The sequence below is a fragment of the Ovis aries genome, chromosome 1 (genome assembly GCF_016772045.2).
Source record: "Ovis aries strain OAR_USU_Benz2616 breed Rambouillet chromosome 1, ARS-UI_Ramb_v3.0, whole genome shotgun sequence".
Classification (NCBI taxonomy): Eukaryota; Metazoa; Chordata; class Mammalia; order Artiodactyla; family Bovidae; genus Ovis; species Ovis aries.
The window spans coordinates 204,656,405-204,675,326 of NC_056054.1; the positions used below are offsets into that span (position 1 = coordinate 204,656,405).

Consider the following 18,922-nt stretch of genomic DNA (forward strand, 5'->3'; position numbering starts at 1 on the left):
CAGGACTTTGGACCACCAGAGAACTCCCAACCCCATAGGACATTAATTGACAAGAGCTCTCCCAAAGGCCTCCATCTCAACACTAAGACCAAACCTCACCCAAAGGCCGGAAAGCTCCAGTGCCAGACATCTCATGCCAAATCACTAGCAAAATGAAACACAGCCCTGCCTATTAGCAGAAAGGCTGCCCAAAGCTATACCAAGCCCATAGACACCCCAAAACACACTGCTGGACTCCGGCAGTACCCCTCAGAGAGACAAGATCCAGTTCCATCCACCGGAACACAGGCACAAGTCCTCCCAACAAGGAAACCTTTACAAAACACTGATCCAGCCTCACTCACAGGGGGCAGACTCCACAATTAAAAGGAACTACAATACTCCAGCCTGCAGAAAGGAGAACCCAAACACAGTGAATTAAACAAAATGAAAATACAGAGAAAAATGCAGCAGATGGAGGAATATGGTAAAAAAAAAAAACAAAACAAAACAAAACAAAAAAACCCTTAAGACCAAACAAATGAAGAGGAAATAAGCCGTCTACTTGTAAAAGAATTCAGAGTAATGATAGTAAAGACAATCCAAAATCTTGGAAACAAAATGGAGGCACATATAAATAGACTGGCAGCATGGATAGAGAAGATGTGAGAAATACTTAACCAGGACCTAGAGGAATTAAAGAATAGACAATCAGCAATAAACAACACAATAACTGAGATTTAAAATACACTAGAAAGAACAAATAGAAAACTATCTGAGGCAGAAAAACAGACAAGTGAGCTGGGAGATAGAATAGTGGAAATAGCTGAAGCAGAGCAGAATAAAGAAAAAAACAAAAGAAATAAGGACACTCTCAGCAACCACTGTGACAACATTAAGTGTACCAACATTAAAATTATAGGGGCCCTAGAAGAAGACGACAAAAAGAAATGGTATGAGAAAATATTTGAGGAGATTATAGGTTGAGGGCAGGAGCAGAAGAGGGCAACAGAAGATGAGATGGTTGGATGGCATCACCGACTCAGTGGATATGAGTTTGGGAAAACTCCAGAAGATAGTGAAGGATAGGGAAGACTGGCATGATGCAAGCTCATGGGGTTGCAAAGAGCAGAACGTGACTTAGCAACTGAAAAACAACAATAGTCAAGGACTTCCCTAACATGGGAAAGGAAATAGGTACCCAAATCCAGGAATCTCAGACAGTCCCATATAGGATAAACCCAAGGAAAAAAACACCAAGACACATATTAATCAAACTAATGAAAATTAAACACAAAGAACAAATCTTAAAAGCAGCAAGGAAAAGCAACAAATACCATACAAAGGGACTCCCATAAGGCTAACAGCTGATCTTTCAACAGAAAATTCTGCAGGCCAAAAGGGAGTGGCAGGATATACTTAAAGTGATGAAACAGAAAAAACTTTAGCCAAGATTGTTCTATCCAGTGAAGATCTCATTCAGATTTGAAAGAGAAATCAGAAATTTTACAGACAAGCAAAAGTTAAGAGAATTCAGCACCACAAAACCAGCTTTACAACAAATGCTAAAAGTTCTTCTCTAGACAGGAAACACAAGAGAAAGAAAAGACCTACAAAAACAAATCCCAAAACAATAAAGTAAATGGTAATAGGATCATACATATCAATAATTACCTTATATGTAAATAGACTAAATGTTCCAACCAAAAGACACAGATTGGCTGAATGGATACAAAAACAAGACCCCTATATATGCTGTCTACAAGAGACTCACCTCAAACCTAGGAACACGCACAGCCTGAAAGTGAGGGACTGGTAAAAGATATTCTGTGCAAATGGAAATCAAGAGAAAGCAGGAAATCAATGGAAAGCATGGAAATCAATACTCACATCAGGTAAAATAGACTTTAAGACTGTTACAAGAGGCTAGGAAGGACACTACATAATGATCAAGGGACCAAATCCAAGAAGATATAATAATTATAAATATATATGTACTCAACAGAGGAGCATCTTAATACATAAGACAAATGCTAACTATTAAAAAGGAAATTGACAGTAATACAATAATAGTGGGGAACATTACCCCACTCAAACCAATGGACAAATTATCCAGACAGAAAATTTTATTAAGGAAACACAAGCTTTAGACAATACATTGGACCAGTTGGACCTAATTGATAGCTACAGGGAATTTCATCCAAAAACAGAGATTTCACTTTCTCCCCAAATGCACATGGAACTTTCTGCAGAATAGATCACAATTTGAGTCACAAATGAAGCCTTGGTAAATTAAAAGAAATCATTTCAAGCACTGTTTCTGATCACAATGCTATAAGATTACCTATCAACTACAGGGGGAAAAAAAACTACAAAAAACATAAACACATGAGGCTAAGCAATATGCTTCTGAATAATCAACAGATCACTGAAGAAATCAAAATATACCCAGAAATAAATGACAGTGAAAACACAGCAACTCAAAATCTATGGGATATGCTAAAAACAGTGCCAAGAAGTAAATTTATAGCATTACAAGCCTACCTCAAGAAATAAGAAAAATATGGAATAACAACCTAACTTTACACCTAAAGCAACTAGAAAAAGAACAAAAAACCCAAAAGTTAGCAGAAAGAAAGAAATCATAAAGATCAAATCAGAAATAAATGAAAAAGAAATGAAGGAGACAGTAGCAAAGCTCAATAAAACTAAAAGCTGGTTCTTTGAGAAGATAAAATTGACAAACCATTAGCCAGACTCATCAAGAAAAAAAGGGAGAAGACCCAAATCAATCAAATTAGAAATGAAAAAGAAGTTAAACAGACAATACAGAAATATAAAGGATCATAAGAGGCTATCATGAGCAACTATATGCCAATAAAATGGAAAACCTTGAAGAAATGAGAAAATTCTTAGAAAATATAACCTTCCAAAATTGAACCAGGAAGAAATAGAAAATATGAATAGACCAATCACAAGCATGGAAATCGAAACTGCAGTTCAAAATCTTCCAACAAACAAAAGCTTGGGGCCAGATGTCTTCACAGGCAGATTCTACCAAAAGTTTAGAGAAGAGCTAACACCTATCCTGCTCAACCTTCCAGAAAATTGCAGAGGAAGGAAAACTCCCAAACTCATTCTACAAGGTCACCATCACCCAGATACCAAAACCAGACAAAGATGCCACAAAAAAGAAAATTATAGACCAATATCACTGATGAACATGGATGTAAAACTTAACAAAATTCTACCAAATAGAATCCAACAATACATTAAAAAGGTCACACATTATGATCAAGAGGGCTTTATCCCAGGGATGCAACGATTCTTCAGTACATGTGAATCAATCAATGTGATACACCATATTAACAAAATGAAAGATAAAAATCATATAATCATCTCAATAGATGCAGAGAAAGCTTTGACAAAATTCAATACCCATTTATGATAAAAAAAAAATCTCTCCAGAAGATAGGCATAGAAGTAATATCAGTTCAGTTCAGTCACTCAGTCATGTCCAACTCTTTGTGACCCCATGGACCTCAGCACACCAGGCCTCCCTGTCCATCACCAACTCCTGGAGTTTACCCAAACTCATATACCTCAACATAATAAAGGCCATATATGACAAACCCATAGCAAACATTATTCTCAATGATGAAAAACTGAAAACATTTCCTTTAAGATCGGAAAAAAGACAAGGGTGCCCACTCTTGCCACTATTATTCAACATAGTTTTGAAAGTCCTAGCTACAGCAGTCAAAAAAGGAAAGAAATAAAAAGAATTCAGATTGGAAAAGAAGAAGTAAAACTCTCACTGTTGCAGATGACATGATTCTCTACATAGAAAACCCTAACGATGCCACCAGAAAATTACTAGAGCTAATCAATGAATATAGCAAAGTTGGAGGATATAAAATTAATACACAGAAATTCCTTGCATTCTTATATACCAACAATGAAAAATCAGAAAGAGAAATTAAGGAAATAATCCCATTCACCACTGCAACAAAAAGAATAAACTACCTAGGAATAAACCTACCTAAAGAGACAAAAGACCTGTATGCATAAAACTAAAAGACACTGATGAAAGAAATCAAAGAGAACACAAACAGATGGATAGATATATCATGTTCCTGAACTGGAAGAATCAATATTGTGAAAATGACTATACTGCCCAAAGCAGTCTTTCAGGTAGTATAAAATTGGGTCATGTGAAAAATTGCACTAGATTCAGTGCAATCCCTATCAAATTGCCAATGGTATTTTTCACAGAACTAGAACAAACAATTTCACAATTTGTATGGAAACACAAAAGACCCTGAATAGCCAAGGCAATCTTGAGAAAGAAGAATGGAACTGGAGGAATCAACTTGCCTGACTTCAGGCTACACTACAAAGCTACAGTCATCAAGGCAGTATGGTACTGGCACAAAAACAGAAATATGGACTAATGGAACATAATAGAAAGCCCAGATATAAATCCATGCACCTATGGGCACTTTATTTTTTTTACAAAGGAGGCAAGAATATACAATGAAGAAAAGACAGTCTCATCAGTAAGTGGTTCTGGGGAAACTGGACAGCTATGTGTTAAAGAATGAAATCAGAATGCTCCCTAATGCCATACACAAAAATAAACTCAAAATGGATTAAAGACCTAGGTATAAGACCAGAATAAAAGGTTTACAGCTAAACGTGTTTAGAGGTAAACATAGGCAGAACATTCTGACATAAATCACAGTAAGATCCTCTATGACCCACCTCCTAGAATAATGGAAATAAAAACAAAAAATAACAAATGAAATCTGTTTAAACTTAAAAGATTTTGCACAGCAAGGAAACTATAAACCAAGTGAAAAAGATAATCCTCAGAATGGGAGAAAATAATAGCAAATGAAACAATTGACATCCAGAAAAACAAATAACACAATCAAAATTGGGCAGAAGACCTGAACAAATATTTTTCCAAAGAAGACATACCAATGGCTAATAAACACATAAAAAGATGCTCAACCTTGCTCATTATTAGAGAAATGCAAATCAAAACTACAATGAGTATCACCTCACACTTGTCAGAATTGCCATCATCAAAAAATCTACAAACACTAAATGCTAGAGAGGGTGTGGGGGAAAAGGGAACCTTCTTGCACTCTTGGTGGGAATACAAATTGATCCAGCCACTTTGAGAACAGTGTGGAGATTCCTTAAAAAACTAGTAATGAAACTACCATATGATACAACAGTCCCACTACTGGACATATACCCTGAGGAAACCATAATTAAAAAAAGACATATGTTCCCCAATGTTCACTGCAGCACTATTTACGATAGCTAAGACATGGAAAAAGACTAGATGTCCATCGACAGATGAATGGATAAAGAAATTTTGCTACATATACACAATGGAATATTACCCATAAAAAGGAATGCATTTGACAGAGTTCTAATAAAGTGGATGAACCTAGAGCCTATTATACGGAGTGAAGTAAGTCAGAAAGAGAAAGACAAATATTGTATGTTATGCATATATATATGGGATCTAGAAAGATGGTACTGATGAACATGTCTGCAGGGAAGCCTGGAGACATAGACATAGAGAACAGACTTGTGGACTCAGGTGGGAAAGGAGAGGTTGGGATAAACTAAGAGGGTACCACTGAAACATATACATTATCATATGTAAAATTAGATAGCCAGTGCAAATTTGCTGTATGACTCAGGGATCGCAAATCTGGTGCTCTGTGACAACCTAGACGGGTGGGATGGGGTGAGATGTGGGAAGGAGGTTCAACAGGCAGGGGACATAAGTATATCTATGCCTGCTTCATGTTGTTATATGGCAGAAACCAATATGATATTATAAAGCAATTATCCTCCAATTAAAAATAAATAAAATTTAAAAACTATTTTGTATTCAATATGATTAATTTCCTTTTTGAATTACTTTTATAGCATTGCTATAGTGTTTTATACCATTTTACAACTTTATGCTAATTAAACCACTAATGCGAAATCTAGTTTCAGAATTTAGTAATATTTCATAATTGCTTATATCATTATTGCAAAGATTTATTGAAATTATTGAATGAGAAAAGGACCAAATTTCTATGGGAAACAAATGGATATTATCAAATAAAAATTGTCCAAATTATAGGAAATGGTTGGGAAATTATTAACTAGGCATCTTTTCTGAGAATTTCTCTCCTAAAGTTTTACAAAGCTTTTCATACCCAGACCACAAACCTGCATATAATTCTATATGATTTATGATATTGGGGACAAAATACCAGTAGTAAATTCTTATCAAGTACAAAGCTATTACTCTGGGACAAATGAAGTAATTAAAAACTACAACTACTTAATGTTTGAGAATCCTTGAGGGAATTATCACTGCTGTGCAAAGACTTGTATTTGTTAGTCAAAAAGGCAGGTGCATCACCTACTATTTACTACAGCAGTTGAACTCTTCTCATAATACTTGAGACTTCCACTAATCATGGATGTAAGCTTTGAAATACTGCTCTAGCCAAGTGCTTTAATCAGATTGGGTAGCCTGTAGTATCCAGGAAGATTTTGCCCTAGAGACCAAACTCTATTTAGAACAGCGTTTACCTTGAGTTTTATTTGTTCTGAGATCTCATGTGGTACAAATGAAAAAGCCCTGGGGTAGGACTCAGAAAACTTAGTGTTAGTTGCTCAATTGTGTCCAACTCTTTGCAACCCTATGGACTGTAGGCCTCCAGGCTCCTCTTTCCATGGGATTTTCCAGGCAAGAATACTGGAGTGGTTTGCCATTTCCTTCTCCAGGGGATCCTCCTGACCCAGAGATCAAACCCAGGTCTCCCACATTGCAGGTGGATTCTTTACTGCCTGAGCCACCGGGGAAGCCACTTGGAAAACTTCACTTCTCATCTAAGTTGAGCTACTTGCTATCAGCATGACCTCAACTTTCCTCCTCCTTACAACAAGCTTGGTAATACCAGTATGTAAAGTTGTTGTGGAAATGAAATCAAATATTGCATATTGCACACAGAATGGCTCTACAAAGTAAAAAGTACTCTAACGATAGCTACCATTTGTTGAGTACTCTGCACGTGTTGGGCATTTGTTGAGAGGGTTCTATATATCTCATTTAATCTCACAGCACTCATAGGAGTTGACTGCAGTTTTGAGCCTACTTAACAGATGAGAAACTGAAGTGAAGGAGGGTTAAGTTACTGACCTCAGGCCAAATAAGCAAATAGCTTTGTTTGTAACTAACAAGGCTGAGAACTGAACCTGAGCAACAGTCTTCCCAATTCCTAAGCCGTCGCATCTCCCTGTATGAATATGAGTTTTGGGGTAGCGATTTTTTAGCCTCCTGATTTATTCTATAAGGAAGTTAAAGGGATCAGGCACTTTTGTATGCTGCTGGTTAGTTCCCATGTTTTCGCAAGAATTTTGAACTGAAGAGTAAATTTAGGTCAGTAGTGTGCTTCAGTGCTAGAAGGCATGTAATGTTCTGTGATACTCAAAGTACAGACACAGAAGCAGGAAGTCAAGGCTTCAGGAGCACAGGTATCAGTTCAGCATCCACCAAGAGAACACAGAAATCCACAAGGTAGTGGCCACATGGTCATCTCTGCCAGAGCAGTCCAGGCTCTGTGGCAAGCACAGCTGCTGTAGACTGGGTTCTCCTGATGGAGAGGATGAAGCTGGCAAACTGACTCCACAGGCTTGGGTATGCTTTCTACCTTGGATATTGGCAAATGTGTGCCCATCTCTCGTGGCCTTTGATACAATGAGAATATAGTTCACACAGCACTTGGAATCCCTCTTGATCTCTAGCTATGAGATAGTGGTGTCACTTTTTATGTCTTGGAAGACTTGTGCTGCAGGTTGAAGGTGATGTTCGAGGCAGGGATTGCCCAGACCACTTAGTTTGTGTTCAAACTTCCACTGCCATATTTTCCTTCTGGGATGTTTCTATCTTTTGGTTATTTCTTAGGTTTCTTTACAGGGTTGGCATCATGATGACTGTAAAGTTGGTGCTAGTGGTGAACCCACTTGCCAATGCAGAAGACATAAAAGACATGGGTTCGATCCCTGGGTCAGGAAGATCCCCTGGAGTAGGGCATGGCAACCTGCTCCAGTATTCTTGCTTGGAGAATAACATGGGGGACAGAGGCACCTGGTGGGCTACAGTCCATAGGATTGCAAAACGTTGGACATGACAGAAGTGACTTAGCATGCACGCATGGGGAGAAAGCCACCAGCACATTTTTGTCCATTTTATTACTCACTGCAAAACCATTTGGGGGGAGATATTTATCTGGGTATCCCAGATAAAGAATGGAGGAGAAAGGATAAAGAGAAAATCCAACTCCTGTTCATGAATTTAGTTATTTATTGACCAGAGTCCTAGAGCTTCTCTCACAGTACTCCATTCATATCTGTGTTGTTTATAACCCTCTGTTTACCTCCTTGTCACACGCTCACTCCAACATAAGGTTATTTGTTGTACATCCCCAGTTCTTTACACATTGAAAATACTCCAGGCCTACTGAGTGAATGAATAAACTGTGTCATTATATCCTTTTATTGAAAAATGCTAACTGGTTAACCTGTTCTAACTTTTTCTCACCCAGAAAGAAGATCTTCAAATATATTTTAAATACCATAAGAACCTGCCCCGTGCCAGGGCAATCTGGCAAGAATGTCAAGACTGCACCTACTTTGGGGTAACACTGCATTTCTAAGGTCTCCCACAAACTCTTTTCCCGGGACAATGTTCATAGGCATCCAACTTTTAAAGAAATCTAAAAGTATGAACTAGGAAGAGGAATTTGGCATTGGGATTTATGTTTATTAAAGTCTTTCCTATTTTGAAATTACACACTGGAAGTTTCAGTGCTGCCCTGGGTCTCTATAGGACAACCTGTAAGGAACCGCTGTAGCCTGGTGAGAAAATGGAGTGCTCTTCTAGGATAGGTTTTTTGTTGTTGTTGTTTGTTTGTTTTAGGATAGGTTTTAAAAATGGAATTAAGTCACACTTGGGGGAATCCCTGGAATGATATCAATAAGCCTGTCATGTACCCTTAAATAGATTCCCACACCCCCAAGCCTCAACCTGAAGACAGGCTGCCTCCTTTTCAGAAGGCTGCCCCATTGTCTCCCTCCTTATGGACTTACTTTCTAAAAGAAATAAATAGGCATATATGTATACATATAACTGATTGACTTCATTGTATAGCAGAAACTAACCCAACATTGTAAAGCAATTAAACTCCAATAAAAAGTTATAAAATAAGAAAAAAAACAATAAAGTGAGTCCTTGAGAAAACAAAACAACATAAAAGAACAAGCAATAAAGAAATAAACAGCCTGGCATCCCCACTTGCCTTTAAAAATACTAGCCAAGCCTGGCCCCTTTCCTCTGTCTCTCGTTTTACAGTCTGTAACTAAGTGAGTGAACCGCCGAAAATTACGGAACTGGTCGACCCTGCTGCCCTGTCCTGTCCATGAAGAGTCCACTTCACTTGTATTTAAATGCTGCTGCTTCTCTTCTCTGTGCGTGTGTGTTGTTTTGTTTCATGTTGTTTCTGTTTGACTTTTCAAGGTTTGCCAGCGTCAACTGGGTCACAGTCTCCCTCTTTTTAAGTGTCTGAGAGAACCAAGTCAGAGACTTATAAAGTACCAGATGCTGTTGAAGGTAAGTTGATGAGACAGTACTTCCTATGCTGGGAGAACAGATGTAGGTGTGATGGTGCACTTTACCTTGAAAAGTGAAAGTGAGGTCGCTCAGTCGTGTCCAACTCTTTGTGACCCCATAGACTGCAGCCTACCAGGCTCCTCTGTCCATGGGATTTTCCAGGCAGTAGTACTGGAGTGGATTGCCATTTCCTTCTCCAGGGGATCTTCCCAACCCAGGGCTTGAACCCGGGTCTCCGGCATTGTAGACAGATGCTTTACTGTCTGAGCCACCAGGAAGTCCCTTTACACATGTAGAATTGTAACTTCAACTTCCAAGGGTGAAGCTAGGTCTATATTTCTGGCTTTTCCTGTCCCCAGATCTTAATGAGCTTCCTCAATGAGGAGTAAGACCAAAGAATCATAGGGGCATGGAAGCCTAGCTGGTCCAACGTGTAGCCAGCACGTGGACCTCTAAGGAGAGCCCAGCTTATTGTAGCCGGGGTCCTGGGGAGGACAAGGCTACCACATGCTGGCAGCTTAGAGAGTGGGGAGGCAGGCAGGCCACTACTCTTGGTAAGATGTTTACAGGTAAGATACCATCTGCTCCATTTTACGCCTGGGACAAGGAGCTTCAGGAAAGAGTTGTGATAGTCCCTGAAGTTGCTGTTAATATGTTACATGCATTTAAACAGAGGGGAGAAGGCAACACTGGAGCCTTCTCTTCTTCCGCCGCATCTACCTCTGCTTTTAGACTGAGGCTTTTTCTCAAGAGCAGCGTAACAGGAGGAATTTGTTCTGTGGGACCCCCTAGTGGTTCTTTCTCGCTCTGAGACCTGCACACCTGCAGGAGAACACTCCTAGGGACCCCCACACACACCCACACACACAGGTCAGGAGCTCTGTCAAGGCTGCTTTCCCACATGTAAGCTGGGGGAAAGGTATGGACTACTCTTCCAAGGTCTGTTTTTAATTAACCTTTATTAAGTAGGTCTTGCCCCGTGGCTACTCTCTGTTAATTTGAAAACAAGCTGTTTACTGAGTACCTTCCCACGTGTATTTCTTACTTAATCCCCACAGTCATATGTGCCCAAAGGCTCTGGATTGTGAAGAAATGGAGGCTCAGGGCAGTTAAGCTACCACCAGTGTTCTGCCCTCAGGACAAGTTCCCCTCTCAGCTTGTCATCAGTAGGCCCAGCCTCGGCTACACTGGCTCTGCTGCTGCCAGTGTGGGGGCCGTCTCAGGCCTTGGTTTCCTCGTCTGTAAAGTGAGGACACTCACCCTCCTGCATAGGTTCAGTGAGTGACATAGTCGCAGTCAAGAGCTGGCTCAGGGCTGACGCCCAGGAAGCGTCCATCACATAACCTGCAGCTATTGTTTCATACCCGGAGTCATCACACCAGCCTGGGAGTGAGGAAGGTGACCCTCTGATTCCCTCCGTGAGGGGCATCTATGAGCATGTTTGATAAAGCGTTCATTTAGGGCCTTGTGCTCCTCTGACAGCCCCATCTTTACTGTTATCCTGACTTTAGAAGTCCTACCTACTGCTGGACCCAGTGAGGAGGGAGCAGGACCTACGTAGGGGTCTTCACCTCCTGGGCCTGGTGCACCCAATACTGAAGAGCTCAAGCTTTCCCATAGAAGCAATGTTGATGCAATAGCTAAGTCTGTACCTTCCGTGGAGGACTATAGGACATAGTGATTAGAAACACCGACTCAGGAATTAGACATCCTGGGTGTGGTCTGGCTCTGATGCTTCCAGGCTGGGGTGAAACCAGGCAATTGCTTAACCTCTCTGTACCTCAGGTCCCTCACCTATAGAATGAAGGTAGTAATTGTACTTTCCTGGTATGCTCTTTGGGAACATTAAGTGAGATAATGCATGTTAAAAATACTTAGAAGGTTTGTATTTCACTGAGGAAACAAGAGACAAGATCACTATAAAATATTCCTTGGGGGTCTGTGCAAAAACCATGGGAGGCTACTCAAGACAGATCAGATTACTCCATAGCTAAGCTTCTTCCTGCCTGGAAGAACAAGTTTAAACCATTGGCATGCCCGTGAAGAGAGGAAGATCTTTGGAGTGTTCTCTACTCTGAGGGACAGAGCTCATGCTGCAGTGCCTGTGTGCTAAGTCACTTCAGTCGTGTCTGATTCTGAGTGTAGCCCGCCAGGCTCCTCTGTCCATGGAATTCTTAAGAATACTGTAGTGGGTTGCCGTGCCCTCCTCCAGGGGATCTTCCTGACCCAGAAAGGATCATGGGATCCTGGTGTGGGAAAGCTTTCTAAGTATAAAACAAAAAGGAAAAGGAATGATAGACTACACCATTAAAAACAGACACATGAAAAATGGGAAAATATTGTATTAGCAAGATATGTGACAAATGGTCAGCATGTTTAACAATAAGCCTAGAGAAATTAACAATATGGAGAAGGAAATGGCAACCCACTCCAGTGTTCTTGCCTAGAGAATCCCATGGACAGAGGAGCCTGGTGGGCTGCCATCCATGGAGTCGCATAGAGTCGACACGACTGAAGCGACTTAGCATGCATGCATGCATTGGAGAAGGAAGTGGCGACCCACTCCAGTGTTCTTGCCTGGAGAGTCCCAGGGACAGAGGAGCCTGATGAGCTGCCATCTATGGGGTCGCACAGAGTTAGACATGACTCAAGTGACTTAGCAGCAGTGGCAGTATACATATTAAAACTGAATAAAAACTGAAAGATGAAAAGCTGAGGTAAACAAAAAAAATCAATATATCTTTAGTTAATACAGAATAATTATTGCTGATTAATTTCTGGCAAAACTGCAGGCCATAAAATTAAGTATATTTCCTGAAAATGTAAGACTTAAAAATGTAACAGACGAGAATAAGAGATAAGGTCTTCTAAGCCAAAAATAGAAATAAATCGACTGCAGCAGTATTCAATAAATATTCCAACATTTAGTAAAAAGATTAAGACACTAGAAACATTCACAGTATGAGTCCATTCATATAAAATTCAAAAACAGATTTAAAGTATGTATAATATGAATGCATGTTTAGGTGGCAAAGCTACATAGGAAAACAAGGAAGTGAATCTCATTATATTTGGAGAGTAATTACCTTAGGCAATAATAGAAGGGGCTGTGATAACAAAGTGATAGGGGAGTCGGACTTCCAACATGCTAGTAATGTTATTTCTTGGTCTACATGACTATTGTACTGAAGCTTGAATTATTATTGTGCTAAAATGTACATATGATTTAAGCATTTTTCTCAATGTCTACTTTATTTCACATAACAAAAAGGTTTTAAAATGAAGCAGAGAGTATTCTCTGGCAGTCCAGGGGTTAGGATTCTGTACTTTCACTGCCTAGGATGCAGGTTCAATTTCTGGTTGGGGAACTAAGATCCTGCAAGCTGCTCAGTGAAGCCAAAAAAGAAAAAAATTAAAATTAGTAGAGATATAAAGAATTTGAATAGCAAGTTTCACTCACAATTATGTGTTTTCTCTTTGTATATAAGTATATTATACCCATATAGATACAATGTTATAGAAACATATATTATAGATACATGAATTTATTTTTAAAATATGAATTTACTTTAAAAATTTATTTAGTTTTAATTGGAAGATAATTGCTTTACAGTACTGTGTTGGTTTCTGCCATCCATCAACATGAATCAGCCAGAGGTATACATATATCCCCTCTCTCTTGAACCTCTCCCACCTCGCATCCCGTCCCACCCTCTAGGTGGTCACAGACATATGACTTTAAATATATATGTGTATATGTACCAGAGACGATGCAGTCTGTTCAAATGCTCATAAAACCTTCTTTTAAAAGTCCATCGTCTACAAGGCAAGGGATAACTTTATCATTGCTGCAGAATCAATGATAGCTGTGAATTTCCTATGCTTCCAGTTCCCAGGTTGGGATTCATGTATTTATACTCTCATTATTTATTGGTGTGTGGTAGGGGGTGGGAGGATAGATAACTCAGCTTCCAGTTCATATGTACAAGGAATCACATTCATCCATGCTTCATGCCAAACAGTTATATATTACCCAGAAAGCCTAGACTTTGACTTAAATGCAGTAAATGAATGGAATTCTGTATTGTCTTTCTTTTTTTAACTTAATTTTTTTTCTTTTGAACATTTCTTGCTCTTTTTTTAATTAATTTCTTTTAAAAAAGAAATTAACAATAAAAAACAAAAAACAAGCATCTATGAAATGCTTAATACCTTTTTCTGAGATGTTATGAAATTAAAAGTCAAGACAGAGTACATAATGTACGTAATGTCTATGTCATAGCAAGTTGATTAGATAATATAAATACATTATTTATCAGCACACATTAGGCATGTGTGCTCAGTTGTGTCCGACTCTGTGAACACATGGACTGTAGCCAGCCAGGCTCCTCTGTCCATGGAATTTTCCAGACAAGGATACTGGAGTGGACTGCCATTTCCTTCTCCAGGGAATCTTCCTGACCCAGGAATCAAACCCACATCTCTTGTGCCTCCTGTATTGGCAGGCAGATTCTTTACTAGCTGAGCCACCAGGGAAGCCCAGCATATATTAAAGATAGATGCATTAAGGAAAATAGAACTCACTTTCATTGAGCTCATGATTTTTTGTTTGTTTGCTTTTGCTATTACCTAATTTTTTAAACTGAAGTACAATCATTTTACAATGTTGTGTTCATTTCTGCTATACGATGAAGTAAATCTGCTATACCTACACATATGTCCCCTCCCTCTTGTACCTTCCTCCACCCCACCCCTATCCCACCCATCTAGGTCATCACAGAGCCCTGAGCTGAGCCACCTGTGCTTTATGGCAGATTCCCATTAGCTATCTATTTTACACATGGTAGTGTATATATGTCAAGGAACAAAACTGGAGTTCTACAGAGTGAAGGGTCTCTACAGAGTGAAGAAAGTCAGAAAGAAAAAACAAATACTGTATCTTAACACATATATGAGAAATCTAGAAGATTAGCAGAGATGAGCTCATTATTTCTGTCAAACAGGCTAAGTGATGTATGGAAACTATCAAATTTAATGTAGAGAATTTTCCTTGCTTGGATTTTGTTTTAAAAAAATATGGTTTGCAAAATGGTACATTATTTGTTTACAGTAAGTTTAGCTTATTGCAAGAAAGATGATCTAGAATAAGTGGTAGTGCTGGTTTCCTATGTAATCCAACTCATGTCATAAATAGGCCACTGTTTAAAAAAAGAATTAATAGGTGAAGGGTATAAACTTTACTTAGGAGATGAATATGGAATTGAGAAAGTAGCACTGACATACATACACTATACTGTGTGAAACAGATAGCTAGTGGGAGGCTGCTATATATTAATAACACAGGGAGTCCAGACTGGCACTCTGTGACCACCTGGAGGGGTGGGATAGGAGGAAGGGGAGGGAGGGGATGGACGGCTATTATAATATACCACGATATATGGTCACGGAGCACCAGTTTGGGCTACCTGTGTTTAATATATAGCAGCTTCCCACTAGCTATCTGTTCTATACAGGATAATGTCAATGCTACTTTCTCAGTTCTTATTCATCTCCTAAATAAAAGTTTGTACCCTTTGCTAATTTTATATATATATATATATATATATATATGCACACACATATATAATGATATTATATTATTGTATTTCATTAATTATATAGTTAATATATATAATTATGGCTGATTCACAGCAGAAACTAACAGAGTTTTCCTCCAATTAAAAAATAAATAAAAGGATGAATAAGGCCTGAAATTCTAATGTAAAACGTAGTGACTATAGTTGATAAGACTGTATTGTATAATTGAAATGTGACAAGAGCGTAGGATTTAAATGTTCATACTGAAAAGAGAAATGAAATGATAGATGTGTCATTTAACTAGGTGGGGGAATCCTTTCACAGTATATACACGTGTCAAATCACTACAAGACACGCTGTACCCTGGAGGAGGAAATGGCAATCTACTTCAGTATTCTTGCCTGGGGAATCCCATGGACAGAGGAGCCTGGCGGGCTACAGTCCATAGCATCACAAAGAGTCGGACACAACTAAAGCAACTTAGGACATAAATTCATGGCTAAGGATGTTTTCAGCTTCTTTCATTTTAGTCATTCAAAACATCTTACCACCTTAGCTTCTCTGTTGGCTATAAGCTGCTTCCTCCCTCTGACTGTCACAAAGCACTAGCCTGAAGTGTTTTTTTTTCCCTTCCTTTTCAGAGTTTGTCATTTCTATCTCCTTTATGTCATGAAAAGTCTCTGTCTGATTCATGGTTAAGTGATAGACATTGTTATTCTCAAAATTTTCATTAAAACTGTGTATAAATCTCTTAAAAAAAGACACACTGTAAATACCTAACAATTTTATATGTCAAGTATGCATCAATAAAGCTGAAATTAAAAACAAAATAAATAAACAAAGGAGCTAGGCAGCTTACAAAAGAATAAACGCTATTAGCAAACATTTTTTTTGAGAGTTCTACCTCACTAATTACTTGAGAAATTCAAATTCAAAACAGCAGTGAGGTGGGATTGCTCTGATGATTTGGCTGGCAAAGCTTTCTGATTAAATAGTAATACTCCAAGTAGGCTATGGGATGGTGAAAAAATTTTTCGTATATGGCTGATGGAGACATAGTCCTTCTCTAAAGAACTTGGAAACATGTATCACAACTCTTAACATTAACAATTCAACTTCTAGGTATTTATACTTAAGAAAAGTGTAAAGACTTATTGTAGTAAAAAATTATTTAACATAAATATTTAACAGTAGAGGGGAATCAATCAATTATGATTCAGCTATAGCATGCAATCCTTTCTGCTTGTGCTCATTTGCTCCGTCATGTCCAACTCTTTGCGACTCCAAGAACTGTAGCCCACCAGGCTCCTCTGTCCATGAAAATGCCAGGCAAGATTACTGAAACAGGTTGCCATTTCCTACTCCAGGGGATCTTCCCAACTAGGGGTCAAACCTGAGTCTCTTGCATCTCTTGCATTGGCAGATGGGTTCTTTACCACTAGCACCACCTGAGAAGCCCATAGTATGCAATACTCTGCCACAATTTAAAAACATGTTTAAAAAATATATGTTGTTGTAGGGAAATGTTCATAATAAGTTGCTGAAAAAAAGCAAGCTACAAAATAGTGTGTCCAGTGTGATTCTATGTTTGTGGAAAGAACTTTGTGCTGAATATTCCATTTACTTTTCCCCTCTTACTTGTGACAAACAGACAAATTTATATACATCCTCAGTTTAGCATTGGCTGGCGATTGTTTGCACAATAGATTAAGTTGGCATTTGACTTTTTAATTTTCAATAAGGCTTTTGGGTTAATGCAGGAGCTGCTGGATTTTGAGTCACCTGAGGATTTGGAGATGGACCCAAGTCATCTAGAAGGAGGTTCGGCTAAGGTACTGGAAATTAAATATTATTTTATTTACTAACTGCTAATGAAGTGAATATTAGTCGCTCAGTCGTGTCTGTTTGCGACCCCCATGGGACTATATCCTTCCAGGCTCCTCTGTCCATAGAATTCTCCAGGCAAGAATACTGGAGTGGGTTGCATTCCCTCCTCCAGGGCATCTTCCCAAACTGGGAGTCGAACCCTGGTCTCCCACAATGTAGGCATATTCTTTATGGTCTGAGCTACCAGGGAAGCTAATGGCATTTGTCTGTACATGGAAGGACTTATGGTAATTTTGTTTTCTTAGTGTATGATCTTTATTGTGTAAATTTTCTAAAATAATATTCACCTCATAATTCATAGTCAGGAAAAAACAAAAAAACTAAAGACAATTTCAAAGTGGGGATTTGTAATAGCAAAAGTGGTAATATACTTTCTTTCTTCTACATAAAAATGTTTCACAGGAATACAAAAGTAAGTGAAAGTGTGAAATGCATATGTAAAACCTGGAAGTAAATATAATAAAATTCCATGTACTGGCTATTGTAAATAGTGCTGTAATGAACACTGGGGTACATGTGTCCTTTTCAATTATGTTTTTTTTTAATGGTATATGCCCAGTAGTGGGATTGTTGGGTCATATGGTAGTTTTATTCCTAATTTTTTAAGGAATCTCCATACTGTTCTCCATAGTGGATGTATCTATTTGGATTCCTGCCAAAAGCAGTGGGATGGGATGTGAGGGAGGTTCAACAGGAAGGGGACATATGTATACCTATGGCTGATTCATGTTGATGGATAGCAGAAACCAGCGCAATATTGTAAAGTAATTATCCTCCAATTAAAAATAAAATAAAAAAACAAAACCCTACAGTTGTTTTCCTGCATGGTAGGATTATGAATGATTTACATTTACTTCTTCGTACTCCTTAGTAAACCTATATACATTATGCCTTATTCCCTTCCAAATGTGTGTATGTGTGTGTGTGTGTGTGTGTGTGTGTGTGTGTGTGTGAATTCTAAGACAACCAAGTTTCTCTTGGAAGAAGTGATGGTCACACAGTATGGGAAGAAACTTGTGGCTTGCAACTGGTTTTTTGTTTGTTTGTTTATTTTTCCCCTAGGATGAAATTCTGATATAAAAAGAAAAACATGAGGCATATGTCTCAAGGAGTAGTCATTTCCATGCCCTCCCTGGTCAAAAGGTGTTGTGAGGATGGCTTAAGATTAAAAGAAGCTCAAGATAGGTAATACTTTTATAGCCTGGAGCAAGTAGAGCTAGCCTAGGTTTCAGTAAAGTGTCTGCCCATAATGCAGGAGACCCAGGTTCGATCCCTGGGTTGGGAAGATCCCCTGGAGAAGGAAATGGCAACCCACTGCAGTACTCTTCCCTAGAAAATTCCATGGATGGAGTAGCCTGGTGGGCTACAGTCCATGGGGTCGCAAAGAATTGGACATGACTGAGCAACTTCACTTCTCTTCTTTTCACAGCTATTTGTAAGGCTTCCCCAGACAGCCATTTTGCTTTTTTGCATTTCTTTTCCATGGGGATGGTCTTGATCCCTGTCTCCTGTACAATGTCATGAACCTCATTCCATAGTTCATCAGGCACTCTATCTATGCAAAGATGGGCTCGATAAAGGACAGAAATGATATGGACCTAACAGAAGCAGAAGATATTAAGAAGAGATGGCAAGAATACAGAGAAGAACTGTACAAAAAAGATCTTCACAACCCGGATAATCACAATGGTGTGATCACTCATCTAGAGCCAGACATCCTGGAATGTGAAGTCAAGTGGGCCTTAGAAAACATCACTACGAACAAAGCTAGTGGAGGTGATGGAA

At 38.8% G+C, this 18,922-nt stretch overlaps 1 protein-coding gene across 7 annotated transcripts in view; it reads left to right on the forward strand.

Annotated features, from left to right (window-relative positions):
• Positions 1-18,922, forward strand: part of MCF2L2 (MCF.2 cell line derived transforming sequence-like 2) — a 288,114-nt gene that overhangs the window by 211,691 nt on the left and 57,501 nt on the right. For all 7 annotated transcript variants that reach the window (XM_042233901.2, XM_027957913.3, XM_060419927.1 and 4 more), the window contains 3 exons: positions 8,610-8,702; positions 9,581-9,673; positions 17,011-17,082. In XM_042233901.2, the coding sequence (XP_042089835.1) occupies positions 8,610-8,702; positions 9,581-9,673; positions 17,011-17,082 (258 nt within the window). The remainder of the gene's footprint in view (positions 1-8,609; positions 8,703-9,580; positions 9,674-17,010; positions 17,083-18,922) is intronic.